Source organism: Condylura cristata, unplaced genomic scaffold (assembly GCF_000260355.1).
Source record: "Condylura cristata isolate star-nosed mole 26May11 unplaced genomic scaffold, ConCri1.0 scaffold00019, whole genome shotgun sequence".
In the NCBI taxonomy this organism is placed as follows: domain Eukaryota; kingdom Metazoa; phylum Chordata; class Mammalia; order Eulipotyphla; family Talpidae; genus Condylura; species Condylura cristata.
The window spans coordinates 16,508,871-16,529,929 of NW_004567120.1; the positions used below are offsets into that span (position 1 = coordinate 16,508,871).

The 21,059-nt window shown below is 46.9% G+C and overlaps 1 protein-coding gene across 1 annotated transcript in view; it reads right to left on the bottom strand.

Moving 5' to 3' along the window:
- Positions 1–21,059, bottom strand: part of COL4A6 (collagen, type IV, alpha 6) — a 150,518-nt gene that overhangs the window by 13,948 nt on the left and 115,511 nt on the right. Inside the window, exons 17-32 of the mRNA XM_012727066.1 lie at positions 20,701–20,808; positions 19,124–19,273; positions 18,193–18,297; positions 16,468–16,628; positions 15,850–16,029; positions 15,127–15,310; positions 9,393–9,464; positions 9,012–9,119; positions 7,746–7,967; positions 7,209–7,370; positions 5,487–5,657; positions 4,421–4,564; positions 3,850–3,975; positions 3,202–3,383; positions 1,215–1,278; positions 530–604 (exon numbers count right to left, since the gene is read on the bottom strand). Coding sequence (XP_012582520.1) covers positions 530–604; positions 1,215–1,278; positions 3,202–3,383; positions 3,850–3,975; positions 4,421–4,564; positions 5,487–5,657; positions 7,209–7,370; positions 7,746–7,967; positions 9,012–9,119; positions 9,393–9,464; positions 15,127–15,310; positions 15,850–16,029; positions 16,468–16,628; positions 18,193–18,297; positions 19,124–19,273; positions 20,701–20,808 — 2,214 coding nt within the window. The remainder of the gene's footprint in view (positions 1–529; positions 605–1,214; positions 1,279–3,201; positions 3,384–3,849; positions 3,976–4,420; positions 4,565–5,486; positions 5,658–7,208; positions 7,371–7,745; positions 7,968–9,011; positions 9,120–9,392; positions 9,465–15,126; positions 15,311–15,849; positions 16,030–16,467; positions 16,629–18,192; positions 18,298–19,123; positions 19,274–20,700; positions 20,809–21,059) is intronic.

A 21,059-nucleotide genomic window follows, 5' to 3' on the forward strand; every position in this document is an offset into this window, starting at 1 on the left:
GCTGAGGGGAACAGCAGGTGAGCCAGGAGAGGTCTGCTGGGCCATGTGGGTCAGCTCCCTGGCTGTGGATTGAGCTCAGGCTGCAGTGGCTGCAGATAGCTTGATAGTGCTGAGACTTTAAAGCCTATGCGACCAGGGAGGCCTGCTACTTTGAACTTTTCAGGGAGCTAAGTTCAGTGAAGAATCTAAAGAGGACCATGGCACCTGTATTCATGCTTGGAGGGTGACACAAGTTGAAAGTAAGTAAACTTGTTTTGAGTGACGTCAGAAGCAGGAATAATGGAAAGTATATGAGAAGGAATTTAGTTATAAATTAAGGAGGTGGAAGCCATTATCCCAAAGGTCTCTGCCAGCCTATGAGTCTTGAAGAAAAAGCAGGTTGGCTTGCTTCGGGCAACTATGGCCTGCTTATGAGTGAACACACGTCCGGGAGGAATTTGTCTGCACTAGATGGGGTTTGCAGACTTCCAAAATTCCTTCTGTGCCTTAGTTTTGAGGTATCTGTGAGATAAAAGTACTTCAGTCTTACCGTTGAGACCAGGCTCTCCAGGCTGTCCCTTGGGTCCTGGGTTACCAGGAGTTCTGAGTGTCTGGCCTTTATCTCCTGGGGATATCAAGACATAGTTACAGTGGTCTGGAGAAACTACAGATGATTTTGCAGCACAAAATATTTTCAGATTCAGTGTAGCAGAGCAGCGCCTTGACAAAATTACCCATTGGGTAAAGAGTGACCGATCACAAGTCAATGGGGTCCTACCAAGCTATGGCATGAAACACTGCCACATGCATTCTATGTCCACTGGGGACACAGCATTACACTAAGTGTGGGCAGAGGAGATGAAAGGTCACTGCGAGCATCACCAGACTGGAATGATGACCACGGCAAGGATGGGAAATTGGACTCAGCGGGGGAGGAGACTGTCTAGAGTCAAGGCTTTCCTCTGCTGCTGAGTCCGGAGGGCAGGTGTGGTTAAGAGCCAAAGTACAGCCTATTCCTTGGTGAGAAGAAAGCCACAGACAGCAAGCGTGGGAGGCACTACAGTTTGTCTCAAGTCTTTGAGGAACAAAGACTGCAGTGGGTCTTTGGACAAAGGGGAAATGCAAATCAATGAGTGCGCTTCCCCTAAACACAGTCTCCTTCCGGAAGAGCATTGGACCTACTGGAAATCCACCTGGTTCTGGAAAAACACATTAAAGGAGAAAATACTCCTTACCTTTTGAACCCGGGAGACCGGATATTCCTGGGAGCCCAGGAACTCCACTGAGACCCTGTAAACCCTTAAAAATAATATGGAATATTATGTCTGCCCAGAGCTCAGGCCTCTCACCCTTTTGCCCTTCTCCCCTTTCTGAGCCAAAGCCTGGGAACTGCCTATCCCATACTCTGGGGCACCGGTAGGCTTGTATTAGAGTGGCGTGTCTGCAGAGGGGTAGGAGGGAGGGAGGAGCACAGGGGACTATGGTGGTAGAGCACCAGTGAATTGGGGAGGAAATTCTATAGGGTCTGTACCTGAGGGGAGGGAAATGTAAACACTGTTGAAAGATGAGCAATGATGTAAAATATACCTCAATAAATAAATTTAATTAAAACAAAAACCCAGAATCTTGAGAAATTAAGTTGTGGCTGTTCTGACAAGTCTAGGAAAAACACAAGTGAAAGTCAGGGCAAGCACTTGGTGTTCTCCACTTGGTGTCTGCCACCACCCACGCCAAAGTCCTGAACCAGGAAGTGTGTCACAGGCCAGCCCCTTACGGCAGGCGCCGCAAGGAACACGAAGTCTGTCGGCCACCAGGTAGCAGGCTTATGTGTGCGGGTGCTGGAGTCTGAATGATTTACACAAGGAAATCTGCCTTCATTGGCAAATGTCCAAGACACCATGTGAGTCTGGGTAGCGGGCATGTCAGCTGCTGTGAGCATAGTTCTTCCCCTGGTATCTGGCATGGTTTTAATTCATTTTGAGTTGCATCCAATACACACATGCCACTTAGAGCCTCAGCGAGACTGGGAATTCTGGACTGGGTCGCTGTGTTCAGTGGACTATTACCCAGGGCGCCTCTTCCTTTCACCTGGCATTTTCCTGCATGTTGCTAAATCTACTAATTCTGAGCCATTGCTCATTCTGGGATGCATCCCAAAAGGCTTTCCCACTTTGGTTTCATCCCTCCTAGTGTGAAATAGTCAGGACCATCCAGTTTAGAATGATTTCTTTTGCAATTGCTTCAGGGATTTGTGTGTGTGTACACATGCATGCGTGTGTGTGTGTGTGTGTGTGTGAGAGAGAGAGAGAGAGAGGGAGTGAGAGAAAGAGAGAGGAGAGAGAGAGAGAGTGTGTGTTCTCTCTACAAGATGGACTAACACTTTTAAAAGGCGGAGTCTTTGCCTTCAGGGAACATAGGTGTTCTATGATTCAATCCCTTCAATACTGTTACTGATACCACTACTATTTATTCAGAGCTTGCCATGAGCCAGAAACAAGGCTAAATGCTTTACACATACTCTCCCACTTAATACTAGTGTCTGGAGGAGGTTTGAATGTTAGTCCCATTTTTTGACAAATGAGAATAATGAGGTTCAAAGATCTGAAGTGATGTGTACATGCTCCTTGAGCTAATGAGTGATGAAATTGGCATCAGAATTGAATCCCAAAGTCTATTTTATCGCTAAGCCTACAATGCCACCTGGCTTTTAAGAACCCAGGGACGCTGGACCAGATGCTTTGCCAGTTGTTGCCCGTGGAGGCAACAAAAACTACCTGAAATCAAAAAATCAGGAAGTTTGTCTGAATTCTTATGATGTACTCCACTCGTGTGGAGTGCCAGCGCTGAGGTACAAAGAAAAAGAAACAAAAACTTGATCTCAAGTTTGAAAAACCTCATTGAGGAAATTTGGAGGCAATGAGGGTCGATATAAGCAGTGGCAAGGTAGATTCTAGCAGGTGGGTGTGGAGAAGAGGCTCCTGGACTGAGGCCCAAGGAAGAACAAGTCTGCTGTGTGGAGGAGAGCATGAACCGTGGTGGCCCGGAGGAAGGAATGATTTGGAAGGAGTGAGAAAATTGGTCAGAACCATGGAGAGGGCTTTGCACTGCCGCTGTGCTAGGGGCAGGGACTGGGAACTGGGCTGGCCAGGAAGGTGCACCATGATGGCATGTCCTCTGCGATGGAGTGTATCCCTGGGGAGACACACATCTGCGCACACTTACACTTTCTCCAGGTATTCCTGGGAAACCTGTGATCCCAGGGGATCCCTTCAGGCCCTGCAAGCCCCGTAGTCCGGGGAAGCCAGGGGGCCCTGGCCTCCCACTCACTCCCTTGATGGTGCCAGGGAGTCCAGGAGCTCCAGGTAAGCCAGGGAGCCCAGGGTGGCCTGGCTGTCCTTTATCACCTGGCAAAGGAGAAAAATGGCTTGAAAAAGATTGAGCAAGAGGAAATCTGCTAACCCCAGTATAAGTGCCATGGTCACAGGCAAGCCAGGAGCACATTTGGGATAAGTTAGCTTCAAAGTGGGGGTGAGGGTGGGGGCAGTGCTTCTAGTCACATGAGCCACCAGTTAAAGGAACCGCAACTCTAGCATTCGTAAAGATGCTCTGTCCTCACCCCACTATGGCCTGATTTTCTCCAGGTGTCCAACTGCTGATGGTTCAAAAACTCAGTTCACTTGGCAGTGAAAACTGGCAGTCTCAAAGTTCAGGCCCCTCTCAGGCCCAGGGAAGTTGGCTTTCTTGGACGCCTCCTGCCACCCACACTGTTGCTCTGCAGCCCTATACTGTGGGGCCTTTCTCAGGAGGGAGTCAAGTTTGTTCCTAAAATCTTTCCTGTGCATTTCGCTTGCCCATTCCCTGCCCCAGCACCTCTGGGCCCAGGAAATCCAAAAGACCCAGGTGAGCCTCGAGAGCCTTTGTCTCCTTTGAGCTGGACATTCAGCATGGGTGGTCTTGGACTGGGTCTTCCGACTGGCCCCGGTTCGCCTCTGTCTCCTGCAGGGATGGAGATCACGAGATCCAGGTGAGAGCAAAGCAAGTTTAGACGCGGGATCAGGCTGCTTGCACTTGCATAGTAGCTCATCTCAGGCCACACCCCTAATCCTTTTCTGGGCCCTTCCAACTTCTTTCCCATTCCCCTTGTCCCAACTTTGCATTTCTGTGTGTGCCCTCTCTTTCAACATGCTTGAAGACCACTAGTAACTTTGGACCCTACTCAAAAGCCTCCCGCCTAGCATTGGGAATGAATGACCAGGCCTCTGACTTGCAGTGGTAACTCAGAAGTGAAAGGTCTCTGGGTTTGGAAGGAATTCATTCCAAATCCTCAGATCTTCTAAGCTAACACAGGATGGTTTCAAGCTGCAGGAAGGGCAAGAGGCTACAAAAAAGCTGTATCTTGGGAAAAAAGGCAGCAGTGCCAGTAATTGGTTCCCCAGTTTACCTTTTTCGCCAGGGCTACCAGCCCATCCAGATGGTCCCACTCTTCCAGCTGATCCAGGAATTCCCTTCAAGCCACTTGCACCAGGAATACCAGGGGGACCTGGCATTCCTGGATAACCTACCGGTCCAACATTCCCCTTCTCACCTGTTGGAAAACAAAATTTTCTTTTTAGATATTTCTGAAATTTCTGTGGATTTGAATAGAAGCTGAAATCACCTTTGTTTAAACAGAGGTAGTATTGTTTTACAACACTGTATGTGATTCAGCACCTTCTCGGATGCATGTCAGCACACCACATCCACAACCGAGGTGCCCACAGTGTTCTGCCTGAGTCCACTGTGGCCCCCACACTGTTCCCCTCGGCTGTCTCTTGAAGCCTCAATTGCATCATTGGTTTTCTAGGGTTTGGTATTGCTTGGGTTTTATTTTTTTGTTTTGTTTCTTTGTAGTTACAAAAAGACTTTTCTTATACACAAGGAAATGTCAACTAAATAACTCACCCAAAGACACACAGCCAGGAAGCTGCAGAGAAGGTATTCGAGACACATCTCTAGTTCCAAAGTCTAAGCTCTTATTTGTTACACATTGTACTACTTTGGACAGGGGCAAGGCTCTAAGCAACAGAAAGGAAAGAAGAGGCGGGCAGCTCTCTCATGATTTGCCAAGTTAGTCTAAGGTGGCAGAGATGCTGCTAACCCATTGTGTGGCCTCGGACCAGTTCTTTGCCCTGTGTACCGATAACGCAGAGATGCCACCGTCCAGCCTCTAGTGTCTAGTCTCAGGTTCTCTGCGTCGGGGTGTTGCAGGAGAGTAAATCCAGTGTGGCTGTTACTGTCCTGGGCTTGACTGACCATGCTGCTCAGCCCAGAGTTCCTCCCAGCAGGCAGTGGGGGTGAGTCATCATGGGGGGGGCACTCTTTTAGCACTAGCCTTCTCCAACTCTCTTATCACAAAGACATCCACCTCCCTCCCTGTCTCCCATCCCAGGCAGAGAAAGGGGACAAGCTGGGGAGCATGAATGCTGCTTCTTGGCACACACTGCTCCCTGCCTGGTCACTTCACTTACCCTTCGGGCCGGGCAGACCTGGCAACCCTGTGATCCCTGGTGGGCCTGCATTCCCCAGGAAGCCTGTTAACCCTGGGGGTCCAGGGAGGCCTTTCATCCCAGGCAGACCTCTCCTTCCACTTGATCCAGGGGCACCCGTTTCTCCTCTTGGACCTTTCTTTCCAGGACGCCCTGAGTCCACACAGGAGAGAACACAGGACAGCTGTCAAGTGAGGCTCTGCTCAGATCTGGCCACTGCCTCTTCCCATGGCTTCCGGTTGGTTGGTTTATTGGGTTTTGTAAATGGCTCTCAAAAAATGGCCTATGTGGGTGGGGCATTAATGGGCAGAGTTCTTAGTTGGCTTGAGCATTCGTACCTACTACCCAGGTCACCATGGCAGGGGCTGTTACTCACAGCATGCCACAGTAGCAGGCAGAGTAAGCAAACCCCTTCTGATTATACCTTCTTCCTTTATGAATGTGCTCCACACTTTAGCTTCTTAATGGAGCTCTGGGAAGCCGGGGTGGCAACTGGGCTCGTTTCCTGGTACTTTGGCTCAGGCATCAGGCCACAATGGCTGATGCCTGAGCCAATCGGTGAAGTAAAGGTTAAAGCAGAGGTTAAAGCGAGTCTTTGCTTCAGCCTCCCAGGGAGCCTTGGCTACAGGGCCGCCCTTTTAATCCCTCATGCAAGCAGTTAAGTCAGTCAGTTCCTTGGCATTAATGTTGAAAGACCCCCTAGTGCCAAGTACTGTAGAAATCCCCAAGGCCCATTTGGTCTCCTAGGTATTCTGAGACTTCTTTCTCCATGCTTTCAGATGGTCAATGGGATTAACCTCCTGAGCTGCTGCCAAAGTGGAATGTTCAGGTACAAAGCAAGGAAATTAAAAAACCAAAGGATTAAAGCAGTGACTACAGAGGTATTTTGGCCTCCAAGGACCTAAGTGAATGGCTGACTTAGTCTTCTATGGACTGAAAAGCACCAAGTAGCTGCAAACCCCAGGATTCTAATGGGAGGCGGTAAAGGGGATTCCACAACAAGAGAAGGAAATTCAATGGGGAGGGGGTGAACCCCACAGCATGAGTTCAGGGACCCCTGGCCTTGCTAGGTTATAGTGCATAGTCACACAATTCCCACCCCCCAACTCCAAGCTGAAGGGGATGTTAGACTATGAGCTTCGGTGCTGTCCTCTCAACCTGAATTGCCTCTGTTCAGACCCCAGATACACAGAAGGATAAAGGAAGTAAAAGGGATACTGGTGACTTTGCAAATGACTTGAGTCACGTGGCCACACAAAAGGAGGGATGAGGTGGTCCCTGCACAGGGGGAGGAGGGCGGTGCACGAAAACAGGCAAGCTGAAAACAATGGGCTGGAACCGGGGGGCTGCCGGGCCCCACTGCTGAGGGAAGGACTCTCAGGCCCTAGCTCCTCCTCAGAGGCAGGCTCACCTGGGAGCAGATTCCCACAGCCAGTGAAGGCCATGGAGATGGGCCGGACCCACCTCCACAACGAGGGAGGGCAAGGTGGGAGGAGGCTGCAGCATACAAAGGGGAGGGAACACGGGTAGGTGGGCTGTCAGAAATGAGTCCTGCTTGGCCCTGCGAGGGGGCCTGGAGGTTGGAAAGCTAAGTCCTCGCCTTCTAAAGTCTGAGCAGGTCACGGTGCGAATACCTCTCGGGCCTCCAGGACCCAGACCTAGCTTAAGTCTGTCAAGCCGGGACTCCTCCTCCAGAGGACCTACCTGAAGTGCCTGTAATGCCTGGCAATCCTGGGAGCCCGGCTTGGCCCTTGATGCCCAGCAGGCCGCTAGATCCTGGGGAGCCTGGCCATCCTGCTTGGCCTGGTTTTCCAGGGCTTCCCCGTTCACCTTTGGGGCCCAGCAAACCCGACTTCCCAAGCAGACCTAAGGAAAGGGAGGGACAGGAGGTCAAAATCTGGACCAACAGCAGGGCAGGGTCACCAAAGCAACTTCTGGTGGAAGAACTTGACCAGGAGTTCATCCCATGTGCCACTGTCTTCTCAGCTCCAATCATGCTGGTCTTGCCAGTGGTAACCCAGAGGCTTTGCAAGAAGTCTGACTGTTGGATATGGTTACTTCTAGACTTACTGAGACAGGAAAATAGAGTTATGTTATTTGAGGAAAAGTTCCAAAAAGAGAAGGAAAACATTTCACCCCAGATGAATTCATCACCCCAGATTCAGGCAAGTATTCATGCAAGTAGAAGGGTTACTGACAGGATTTCTGTAGATTGTTAAGTATGTGGGACAAAACAGTCACCCTTGGGTCCTGGCAAGCCAGGATCTCCAGGAAGTCCTCTGTCCCCTGGCAATCCCTGTAGGCCTTGCTCGCCCATAGCTCCAATTTCAGCGCCAAAGATGTCACCAGGGGCTCCCTTGGAACCTGGTAAACCTGGACTGCCAACTTTTCCAGGCGAGCCGTCTTTTCCAGGGAGCCCAGGAAACCCAGGCAAGCCCTTGTCCCCACGCAGTCCAGGAAACCCTGAATGTAAAGAGGCAAAAAACAAAAGGCCATGAAGATTTAGAAGTGATTCGTCTTGAGCAGATGTCTCTCAGACAGTTTTCTACTAAGAAACTTAACAACGCATCGATGTGTCACTTCTCTTGAGGACAGGAGCACCTGGTCCGGAAGGACTGGCCCACAATGAGGCCACACCATGCGCCAGAAGGGCCTAGCTCAGTGAGGCTGCAACTTGGGCAGAGCTCAGCAACCGGCTCCTGAAGAGAACAGGTGACACCGGAAACTGCGGGTCAAAGGTCAGTCTCTTCTGATGTGATATAACATCTGGGTGTCATGCTTGCCTCTTCCTCAGTGGTGGTGGGAACTGAGGAGGCACTATATAGCTCTTGGCCTAGATGAATACTGCTCTCCACATTCATGCTGTAGGGTAGGGTCGCTCTTAACCTGAGTGAGACCAGAGTCACCTGGGACAGGAGCACTTGGCAAAACCCAGATTGCTGGGGCCACTGCCAGAGCTTTGGGTCAGTAGGCCTGGAAGGTGGAGGCTGAGAATGTGTGTTTACTCCAAGTTCCCAGATGATGCTGACGGACGTTGGCCCAGGAACACAGATTGAGAACCACTTGTGCAGTGTAGAACAATGAAGCTGTGCTTGGCACAAGAGGGTATTAGCAAAGGGATAGAGACAATTTTCCTTTGACTCATCTTTGACTTCTCTGACCTTTAGGGAGTTTCTGCAGGAAACAACCACAGGACTGGCGCTCAGGAGACCTAGCAGAGTCCTAGCTCTGTCACAACTGGTCGTGTGAGCTCAGGCAAATTACTTTCCCTCTGAACCTCAGTTTCCTCATCAGAAATTGAAGAGATTGTCCCAGCTTATCTCAAATGGTCCTCATTGCTGGGTTACACCGCCACTCCATAGTTGTGAGCTCTGCCGTGCCGAGCATGAAATTAAAACCATTCTACCACATCAAGCACACACAACTTCCTGTACTTGTGAATGGCTATCACAGTCCAAATACACAGTCACAGTGAAGAAGAAGGTGCAGAGAAGCTCTTCTCCATACCTGGAAACTTGGGTGGGTGAACCAATCCTGGATGGCCAGGTTCTCCTTTATGTCCATGCGACCCAGGCTGGCCGGGGGTCCCGGGGAGGCCACGGACCCCTTTAGGACCTGAAAGCCCAACAATGAGCAGTGAGAGGGGAAGGAAACTTGTGAGGTGCAATCAAGAATCCTTGTCTCTTTCTTTTCTCAGTTTCACCTCCCCACATAGCCTCTCTAGCAGCGATTCTATTTTCTCAGCCCTCATGGCTGACCTCTCTGGAGGAATGTCCACAAATGCTACTGGGCTATACACAGTAGCTTCCTTTGTTTGGCCAGTGGGCTTCCTTTGGCCCACGGCACTTAGAAGTGTACTCAGTGCCTTTGTCTGGTCTCATTCCATACCTGGGAATCCGGGAGCTCCGGGCAGTCCTGATGGGCCATAGGTTCCAGGAATAATACAAGGCAAGGTGATACCTGTAATTGGCAACATGGAAGCATCTGGTGAACCCACTGAGTCAGGGAGGATTTCTTCCTGACATACTTTACTTCCATTCCGTCCCAAACAAGTCCCTTTTCCCACCCAGTGGCTGGGGCCCACGCAGAAGAATCCTAGAATCAGATGCTCTTGGGAATTGCTACTGCTTAGGGATAAGAATGCCACTAGTGTACAAGTGACAAGATGCCACTTTCCAAACCATGCGTGCCCATGGGCTGGCAGTCACCTATGAAGTGAATGTTACCTAGTTGTCTACAGGTCACCTGTGCAGGTAGAGCAGCAAACAATTGCCTATTCACCTTGGTTTCAGATGAAGCTTGAGGTTAGCGCTAAGGTCCACTATATCTACACAGCTAGAGTGCAGGAGGATTTAAAGCCAAGACTACTCAGCTTACATGTCTGCCCTTTTCTTGGAATGAGGCTTTTCTCAAACCATTGGATGATTTTGATATAACTTATTGGGATTTATAAAAACTCACTGATTGTCCTTGGTCAGGTGTACCCATTTTTCTGTACCAGAAAAACAGTGGAAGTCACTCCTGGGCATGACAGACACATGGTAACTCTTTCCTCAGATTCTCATTTGAAGCTGTCATCTCTGCTAGTCAGGGAGCGGGGCTAGTCAATTTCAATATTCAAGACATTGGAATTGGCATGTATAGCCCTTACTGTAGCAAATTACTCCTTGCTCACTCATAATGTACATAAAAAGTGTCCATAAGATCACAGAGGGGAGGCTTAATAAAAGTACTGGTGAACAAATTGAAGTCTCCCTCAAGTGCTATTTACAACCAATTGTTATGCTAATTAAAATTAGTCTTGCCTATTCATTAAACAATCCCACAGCATCAACAGTCCTAATAAACTGCTATAGCTTTTGCCTGTACTTGAAATAAATCAAAAATGGCATTTCTTAAAGATATATACACCTATGATTCAGACTGCTTACTTAACTGAGGAGTATTCTTCCTCCAATCCCACTTCTACCTGATAGGAAGGCTCAATGACCTTTTTTAGCCTCTTTGTTCTATTCCCAAATCAAAATCGGTAATTGGATGGTAAATTACATTGGTTAAGGGGTTGGGCTCTGAAGCTAGACACTTATACCCTACTTTTGCTACTAGCCAGATGTATGGGAAGATACTTTACCTCTGTGAGCCTCATGTACAAGATGGAAAATGACATGTACCAAAGCCAATAACTTGGAACTTCTGGCTGTGCTTCTATTTATTATTTATGGGGGGAGCATCTGAAGAGCTCCTACGAGGCCAATCCTTGGTTTCTACCTCCGTCAGGTTAGTGACACTGCTTTATAGCCTGAGCAACAACTTTCTGCCTTCTAGACCCCAGGCTTGTGTAGGTATGTCTCCACAGGTGGAAAGATCACCATAGGCTTGCACCCTCCTTCGTCAGTGGCCGCAGCCATCTGTATCCCGCCAAACATTGAGCTGCTGGAGTATTCCAGAGGGCTATTTCCCTGTTGTGGTAATGTGCTCCACACGCAAGCACGTCTGATGAGATGATTCACTGGAAGGGGCTGCCAACGCTGTGTTTGGCTTAGGCCTGGGTCCTCTGGACTCAGCTGCAGAACTGATGGACACACCAGAGGGACCCTGCAGAGGCCACTCCTGTCCCAAATATTCCAGTAACCCCACTGGCTCCGGTGTGGTAAGCCCTGAAGCACCATTGTTTTATGTCTTCAAAAACACACTGGATAAAATGTAAATAACTCTGGGCTGGGTCCAAACAGAAAGCCAACCATCCTCAATTTATGAGATCAATTTAATACATTCTTTTCACCTGTGACAACCAGATGAAAACAAAACATTTAGAGGATGGGGCCAGGGATAGGCTTCTGGAAAGGCTCCAGGACAAGAAAAATAATCATGAAAGCTACGATAGCAAAAAATGAGAGGAAATTAAGTAAATACTCCTCTGTGGCCCCAGGCCAGTCCTATACACCACACCTACGTACTGCAAGCAAAAGGTCAAAATAGTGAGTCAGACTGCTATCTGGTTCTTTGACTTTATGTCTCTGTTTTCTACTTTACATTCCTGAATTCAGAAACTTCTCCCCATCAAAGCAGAAATCGGTTCTACCCATGTGATGAGCGACCTGATTGTTCAGAATTTCCTTTATAAATGTCAAATTCCATCTTCAAAATAAAAAGTACTTCCAGTGGTCAAGATATTATCTTCTTGATTTGCTCTGAGTTCAACAAATAAATGCGGCACACATGGACCTCTCAAAGCAAGTTATGGCACCAGGTAAGTTCAGAAAAAGAAGATGTTTAAGGTAGAAACCAGTAGAGCCACCAACTTGCACAGCAAAGGAAATTGGCCTCCCTAGAAACTGCACACACACTTACTCCCGTACTTCCCCTCCCAGGAGGTAAGTGCCAAGAAGCCTCTGAAGCAGTGTCAGCATTAGCCTTTGCACCCCAGATTTAGCGTTAATCCTCCCCATCCAGGCGCTCCAGTATGGTGCTCAGACCATCCTGAGTATCTGAGAAAGAAGTGAAAAAAAGGAAGCGGGGTGGTGCCCAGCACTGGTGATTGAGAACCATTAGAACTAGCTAGCTCTCACCTCCCTGTGTGTCTAAGAGTCCTTTCCCAACCTTCTCCCCACAGAAGCAATCACTTAGACCAATCAAGGAAAGGAGGAAATTAAACCAGGACCAGCGCTCCTCGAGGCCCAAGGGAACTCTTGTCTGCATATGCCCACCAATCAAATTCCCTGTCTGGACTGAGTGCAGAGGGCTGGCACCCACACAGGATCAAGGACACAGTAGCCATTTCAGTAATCACCAGGGTGATTAATTACTATGAGCAGCTGGAGTAGAGCCTACTTGGAAACAGTCAGTTGTCTGCTTGCCCAGGGTTGGTAATAATTCACACCGCTAGGTTGAAAGGCTTCTGATGACTATATTCCCTTTCCTGGCAATGCAGCTGCCCTCGCCTGGGCCACCACTGGTTTGAGTGAGTACCTTTAGGACCAGCATCTTAATTGTTCATGGTGCAGTAATGGCTACAGTGTAAATGGCTGGGGCTCACAGTTTGTGTTTTAAACTTGTGTGGAAAGAAAGCTAAGCTTGAGGCATTGTATTTGGTCCCTACAGACAGAAAAAGAAAGCCAATGCTCTCAATTGAAGTAATTTGGGGGTAAAAGTCTTGGTACAGGAACATGTTTTTCATGTGGTATCTCCCAGTCTGTAGCTCGCTACATCACTATATTTATCAGAACTTTCTGTGTGCAGGGACTAATGAAATTTGGGATAGAAATGTTCCTCTGTGGGCTTCCTTTATTTGACTAAGTCTGTTTCCAAACAGAATGTAGATAATATCCAGGTGATTTGGGGGTGAATAACTTTATAGGTGCCATTCTTTTGTAACTCAGTTTGTGACCTAATGGCCTGCAGAATGGGTTGGCCTAAAATGAAGGCCCAGTTGGCAGAGGGGCCAAGGTTTTATACATGAGACCATGAGTAAGGTCTCTGGGACCAGAGCTGAAAGCTATAGCTACACCAGGATTTCTAAAAGGCAGAATGATTTTACTTGATAAAATTCCAAAAACCTTCATAGGAATTTCCAAATTAAAATACTAACTGGTTTTGAGAGTGTTGATTCACAAAAACATAAATATCTTGGTAAACCTCATTTGGAAAAAAATTAAAAGATAAAAATTGACCTTCACCTCCAAGGGTATGTTTCTGGGGAAAATGACTGTAAATCCAATTTCTTTAAGTCAAATTATATTTTAAATGCCCCAGGAGGACTCGTTATTTAATAATGTGATGAATGATAAAAAAAGAGAATCTTGAATCATGAAATCTTGGCCCATGCTACTATCCCCATTACACCAATTCATAAAAGTATTTTGAAATAAGTAAAACTTTATGAGATACGGTGTCCTGTCTTCTTTGTAATTCTCCAAAGTGACAAGGTGGAAAGAGGAGAAATATGACAAAGGAGCAGCTCCTTTGTTACTGGGGAGGCCCTTTCTTCTGTGAGGATGTATTAGCTTTCTATGGGACATAGGTGGGTTGAAAAAATGCTAAAAGGTATTGCTCACCTTCCCTACTATCCAGGGTCTTATGAAGCAGTTGGGAAAAGCAAAAATTATTAAGTGGCAGAAAATGTATAACTTAAGGGACAATGTCATACTGTAGATGTAAAGGGGAGGCTTAACTTCAGAAACAGGACTTACAGGGAACCCTGACAGTTGGATAGGAGGCTCCTATATGGAGAAAAGAAGAAGGACATTCCAGAAAAGACAAGAACAAATTCTTGGACTTGTAAACTAACAGATTGTGTGTGGGAACAGTGAAAATACTGTGGTTTATTTATTTTAAATCATGAAGAGTGGGGAAGAAGAAAGGTTAGTTGTGACTATGTTTGGAGACTTTTGAATTCTAGCCTTTGGACTAAGGACTAAAATGAGTCAGCTGATTTTACAGGTGTTAAGTTGGCAGAAGTGTTCATAGTAAAACTGAGTGTTTCTTCCATCCATCCATCTAGCCTTCCATCCATTCATCCATCCATTCATCCATCCATCCATCCAGCCAGCCAGCCAGCCAGTTATTCAACAATCATATAGGTATTTGGTAAGTTAGGCTTGGGATGACAGCTTAATAGCTGCATTGCAAAGGAAGAATAAGAGATAAACGTCATGTTTTTAAACTTCAGATGGCTGTAAGAAGTATGATACCACTAGTGGAAACAGAAGTTGGGATGAAAAGCTAGCTGTTCAGGCTGTATGGAAAGCAAGTTACTAATAGCACAGGACTGTTATTCATTACAATTCCTGAAATTCAAGTATAAAAAGAAACTATATACATGACAGAGAATCAAGGTATAACATGGAGATTAGAACAGATACAATTAGAGTCTCTTTCCAGTCTTAGATTTCATGAGTTAAGGTAAAGTGCTTCCTTGCTGTAGTTACTATACAATCTAGGGGACACTTTGTCCAATTGCCCTCTCACTAGTTCATTGGCATTCATGAAAGAGATTCAACAAGCCTTTGCTTGAAATTTTTCAGGGATTATTAGTTTATAGCCTCTCAAGGAAGTTACATTTCCTGACTGTTCTGTCAGGAAGTTCTTCAATAAGTAAAGATGAAAACTATGCTGTTTTGTGTAAACATGTCATAATACATTTACAATACTGATTTTCCATATGGAATCCTTTAAGAAGATTGAAAATATTTGCAGGCCCTCCCTGATGGCACAATGGGTTAGGAGTAGCAATATAAGCTAGCCATAGCCGCTTCAGGAGTTTGATCCCCTGCCCCGGAGGTGACCCACATGACGCGGCAGACCTCTCCTGACCTGCCTGCTGCTCCCCTCAGCAGTGTACTTCATTGATCTGCCTGTTCTGCTCCCCGTTCTGTCTCTGGTGAATCCTCTCACCACCCCCGTTCCTCTGGCTTGTACCCCAGTTCTGTATGAATAAATAAATCTTAAAAAAAAGAAAAGAAATGCCTTCTCCCAACCCAACCTTTAAAAAAAAGAAAGAAAAAGAAAATAATTGTAGTCAGGAAAGTGTCTTCGTATGGCAGATTTCATGCACACATGTCACATCTAGATTCTGCCCGGGATCAATATCCCAAATCTAAAGCCATCTGACTTCCTGACTCACCTGGAAGCCCAGGGGGGCCTTGTTGCCCTGGTAATCCATCTATTCCTTTGTCTCCAGGAAGCCCACGTGGTCCCGGAGACCCTGGTAGCCCAATTCCTGGGGGGCCAGCTGGGCCACTGTGGCCTTTTTCACCAGGAAGTCCTGGTAATCCCTTTTCACCTGGGAAGCCTTGTCCACCATCACCCTAGACAACACAAAAGAAAGAATGAAATACCAGTGGAGAACCTTATCTGGAGAAACTCTGACCCCAGAAAATAGATAACCAATGTGACTAGTGCTTGGTTTTTTGTTGGAATTCTCTTATTTCTCAATTGACTCATCTGATTTTAGTTTGTGGGAATGAAACTTGTCAGCCTAGCGCGAGCCGATAGTGCCAAAGGTTCTAGGTCAGTGGAAGAAGGGAACAGGAAACAGAAGCAGGGTAACAATTTCTGAAGACCCAGAAAGCAGCTTGATTACCTAAAGGAAAAAGCTCCTGAGAACTGAAGCATTTCAGTGATACGGTTGTTGCAGCTAGCATTTATCAAATGAGACAATGAGTCATTCTCGGAAAGAGATTCCTATTTTACAAAAAGGAAAAGCATAGAGTGGAAAGTGTCAGTGACAGAGGCAGGAAGACATATTCTGGTCTCTGTTCTTCTCTGTCCATGATCCAGAGGCCCCACGCCCCCAAAGTCAGGTGTGTGTATTTATAGTTAATTCACCCAGGAAGGATCAACTTACTGGCGGACCTGGAAGACCTGGTAAGCCTGGTATTCCGTCCTTGCCTGAGGCACCCGCCTTACCAGGATGTCCCTGAGGGCCAGGATCACCCCGCTCTCCAGGTACCCTAGATCCTGCACTGACAGTTGGTTCGCCCTTCTTTCCTTTGAGTCCTATATGACCTTGAGGCCCAATTAAGCCCTGACAAAGAAACACAAAGGGCATGATTAGGAGAGGTAGCAGACATTTGACCCTAAACAGTTCCTTGACACTCTTGTAAGCACTTGTTTATATTGCATAGTAATTGCTGATTTATTCTCTGCATCCTTTCTAGAGTCTGACACATTTAGGGATAGTAAACTTGTCTAATCCGTTCCATTTTTATCTTCAGGGCCCAGCACAGAGCCAGGAATATGTGGAGACTTTTGTGGGAGGAAGGGAGAGATTAAAGGAGGAATGTAAGCACATTAGCACAGAAAGGGATTTTAGGGTACCTACTCTGACTTCTTTGGTCTAAGATTAAAACCTTAAAATGCTGCTTTGTCCTCATTTTTCTTTTATGTGTTTTAAGAAAGTGACTTGTAAGGAGTTAGGAACACTTGAAGGCTCCTGTTGCTCTCTCATTCTGGCAATACTTACTGGAGCCCCTGAGGGGCCCTGCTCTCCCCCAGAACCTGGGTCGCCTCTGGTTCCTTTGAGGCCGGGATGGCCTGTGTGACCTGGTGGCCCAGGTGGGCCTGGCTGCCCAGGTGGTCCAGTGTTGGGAACACCACCATCACAAGCACAAAGACCCGAGTCGCCTGGGGGTGAGGGTGGGGAGGGTGAGATAACGTTAAACAAAGCACATCATTTTCCTCACAAGAAGCAATACCTGACAATGGAGGAAATCAGGAGTCAGAAAGCAAACTCAAATGAACTATGTCACCTCTCTCAGATTTCATCTGAGTAGTCATCATCATTAGTCTGCAGTGGGGTCTAGCCAAAGGTGAGTCTAGTGTGCATCCAGGGCTGAGGGCCACTGAGTTACATGAACCAAGTGAGGGGCTGGAACCCAAGCACTTGAGAGTTCTTTTCACCAAAATACCTACCCCCCATCTCCTGTTTACAGAGAGAAATGCCAAGTTAATGAATGATAGGGATTTTAGCAACACACAACTGAAAAGCTATCCAGCAGTCACTAGAATTTCGGCCTCCAACTAGCCTGGCTTTCTATGTTCACAGTCTGGAAAATGACCATTTATGCCAACACAGGTAACTGAGTTCCCCTGAAATGTTCTCCTTACATTTAGAGATTTAATAATCTCTAGGGGATTATTAATCTGTTCTCCAGATTAGTATTTCTCAAGTGTGATCCAGGGAGCTCTGGCATGAGCTACCCTGATGCTTGACTATAAGAGACCTGCTGAGACTCAACCCCGGGCTAACTAATCAGACACTCAGGAGGTGACACCTAAAAATCTCATTTTTTAATACTCTCCCCTAGGTGATTCTCACATACAAAGCAGTTTGAGAATCTCTATCTCTACTGCAGACTTGAAGAGTATCTTCAGGCCCGATAGAAATATAGAAAGGAAGGCATGAGATTTGTCCATTTTAGGAGTGAAATGGCATTAAGCATACCCTATATAGCATTATAGTGGGTCAGGGAAGGGTCAAGACTAACATTTTAAGACTTGCAAATTTAATCCCTTCCTTGAATCTGAATAGCATTGACGGAGCTTTCAAAACCTTCACCTGTAGCTCCTATACTTAAGTAGTAACATTTTATGATAGGGCACTGAGAAAAGAGAGGAGTTAAATTAGGACTTCTCTGAGGCTGAGGAATGATGCTAATCCTTAAGAGAAGGGGTCCTATCTCAGGTATCTGAAATCCCCAGCCCACCCCCAATCCTCTATTCATTTGGTAAATTCACTTGTCTTGGACCCCGGCCTTGAAGCCCAGGGATAATGAATTTATTTACTGAATTAATGAATTTAATAAATTCACTTATTTGAGCTTTAATAGCTTCCTCTCAGAGTAAGAAACTGAAGAATGACTCAAATGCCACAAGAAGATGGAGAGAGCATAGTAGCCAAAGGCTGAGATAATGAAACAGCGCTTCAAAATCATGGGGGAGGGGGTTTGGTATTGTTTTTCTAGAGGCAGTTGGATTTTCAGGTCTTGACTTGTTCAGAACCCCTTCCTTCAGGCGGAAAGTAGTAAGTGTCTTCCAGCCTTAGCCTTGCAAACAGGGAGGAGCCACTTTGCCCTGTGTGACCTCGGTTGCTCATCTCAGTCTTAGACCTCAAAGCAGCACTTCTGTTTGTTGGTTTGATTTCCCCCCAGAAAGCCTTCTCCAAGGAATTTGGGCAACAAAAAATCACCTTTTACTCCTTTGAAGCCTGGGGTTCCTTTTGGACCTCGTTCTCCTCGGAGACCAGGGAACCCTGGCTGTGTGTTCTGGAGGGTTCCAGTCTCAAGTATTGGACCTTCAGGGAAAAATACATAAAATATTACCACCTTTTCTTACGTTGGGCCTCGTGATTTTTTTGAGTCAGCATAGCAGCCCAGACACCAAGACATGGGGCCTTGAGGCTTACTAACCAGATCAGAAACCAAGAAAAAATCCAAAACTGGGACCCAAAGATTGTAGTAAGTCCATCTCTGTTGACTCAATTCTATTACCACTACTTACGGAATATCTTCTATGTTTCAGGCACTGGACACTGGGGATATAGGAATTAACAAGGCAGCGTCAGTAACTCAGTCCGTAGGTCTACCCCTAGAAAGGTCTCTTGGATAAAAGAGGAAATGGTACAAGCTGCAGTGGTCATGGGGTGTAAGTTACTAATAAGTTGGGAATATGTATAACCTTTCTCCTAGCGTCTGAAGTCCCAAACTCAGATAGATTTAAGGAAAATAAGCCCTATGGAGGCTCTTAGCAGCCATCTTGAGGATCCAGGCTTGGCTTCACATTTCTCAGGTCCTAGGTCCACCCCAGTGGAGCCCTTGGATAGGGGGAAGTTTGAAAGAACCAATGCTGATTCTTTAGGAGCTGCAAGACCGAGGCCTAAAGACTGAGAAACACTAAGCGTGGAGTGAAATGGGCACAAAAGTTGGAAGGCATAATGTTTGATCATGGGGGTGGCCCTATTTGGTGTTTTCCTTGATGGACTCTGACTGCTACAGTAGCTAACATAGCTGTTTTACCTGTGAGACCTCCCCCCCGCCTTCAAAAAACATGGCTATCCTGTAGTCTAGATCACACTTAAATATCAAGATAAAACAGAGAAAAAAACAACTTACTGGGTAGGCCTGGTAAGCCTGGTAGGCCTGGTAAGCCTGGTAGGCCTGGCAAACCATTTCTTCCAGGGGGACCAATTGGCCCAGTTGTAGAGCGGCCTCGGTTTCCTTGGTTCCCCTTCAGGCCTGGAACTCCCTGGGGTCCTTGGGCACCTGGTATACCTGGAAGGATAGGCACCCCCCCCAAAAAAAATGCCAATTATATCACCCTACTTTTCAGGAGTAGTCCTATCAGTGACTTAGGTTGGAAACTAACTTCAAGGGAACAATTAGGGAAAACATTTGCCACTTTCTTGCTTCAGAGTTAGAAGCGTCTAGCCTAAACTTTTGGGGAACTGAGATCAAAGTGAGGAAACATGGTTGAGAACCCAAAGCTTCTTAGTGGCAAATCTGAGAGGAAAATCTGGATGTCTAGACTCTCCTTTGTGAATTATTTCTATCTTGGTTATAAGGACAGCTTCACCCCCCTGCAAGTGGCTGCTTTAAAAGCAGGACCATCTCCAAGAAATTTAGAAACCATCACCTTTCAAAGTAACATCTGAGAGCCTTCCTTGTGAAGCAGACATCACAGTCTCAGCGCTATCAAGTTATAGCAAGCCACTATAGCATGAGTTCAATCCCTGGCCTGGGGGGATGGTGTGCATGGTGCAGCAGACCTCTCCTGTCTTACCCACTGCTCCCCTTAGTAGTGTATTTCAGTTGATATGCCTGTTCTGCTCCCCACTCTTCTCAGGTGAATCTTCTCATCCAACCCCCAACCCCAAACCTCTGGCCTAGACTCCAGTTCTTATATGCGTAAATAAATAAAATAAATCTTAAAAAAAAAAAAAGAAACAGGGTGCTCCCTAGTGGCTCAGCAGGTTAAAGCACAGCACTAAGAAGCTAAAGCTGCTTCAGCATCAGTTCGATCCCCACCCAGAGGTGACCACATGGTGCAGCAGACCTCTCCTGACCCGCCCGCCACTCCCCTCAGCAGTGTACTTCGTCAGTCAGCCTGTTCTGCTCCCCACACTGTCTCTGGTAAATCCTCTCACTGCCTCTGCAATTCTGGCTTGTACCCCAGTTCTGTATGCATAAATAAATAACATCTTTTTTAAAAAAGTAACATTGGGACATTATCTGCTGGCTACTACAGAATGAGGTGGGCTCTCTGATGAATGGGTCAGAGGTGTCATCCTTAGGACTCTGGGTGCCCAAGTTTGGCACAGACTGAGGTGTATAAGTCCATGTTTCTCCCCAGACTTTTGTTAGTCCCTGTTAGTAAGCATCTAGTGTGATGACACATCCACAGGAGCAAGACAGGGCTCTAACAGCCCTACCCAGCCCCACTTGGTTACTGTGAACCTCAGTGACAGTCTGGGATTGTCTGCGCAGTGATGATACATTATGGAGGTCAAAGGAAAAGTGATCAGTCAGGACCTACCCCTATATATGTCAGCCTTGGGCTGGCAGTGGGAGGTTATGAGTAGAGTCTACCTTTTCCTTGACTTTGGCTAGGTATGGCCTACATCAGAGGTATAGGAGAGGGTGCTCGGCACCAGAGAAGAAAAAGCATTGATCTGTGCAGAGGGTGGGTTCATTTGTTTCACCTGGGAAAGCTGGTAAGCCAGGGATGCCAGCAAGGCCAGGATGACCCTGGATGCCTCTGTCTCCTTTCAGCCCCGGAGGGCCTGGCTTGCCGGGGTCTCCAGGATAACCTGGCATTGCAAGTTAAAAAAAAATAAAAGTAAGTAAACCCAGGGAAGGTCCATGAATGTCACAAAAATATCTAAGGGTAGTTTCAAGGTGCATGATAATGGGCTTACTTGTGCTAAGACTCTGCTAGTATTTAGAACGGGTCTGGTCAGGGCTTGCCTTCCACAGTGATATCTTGTAAGTACTAAGAAGATTCTTCAACTATGAATATAATCCCACAAATATCTACCATTTGATTAAGGTGTTGAAGCCT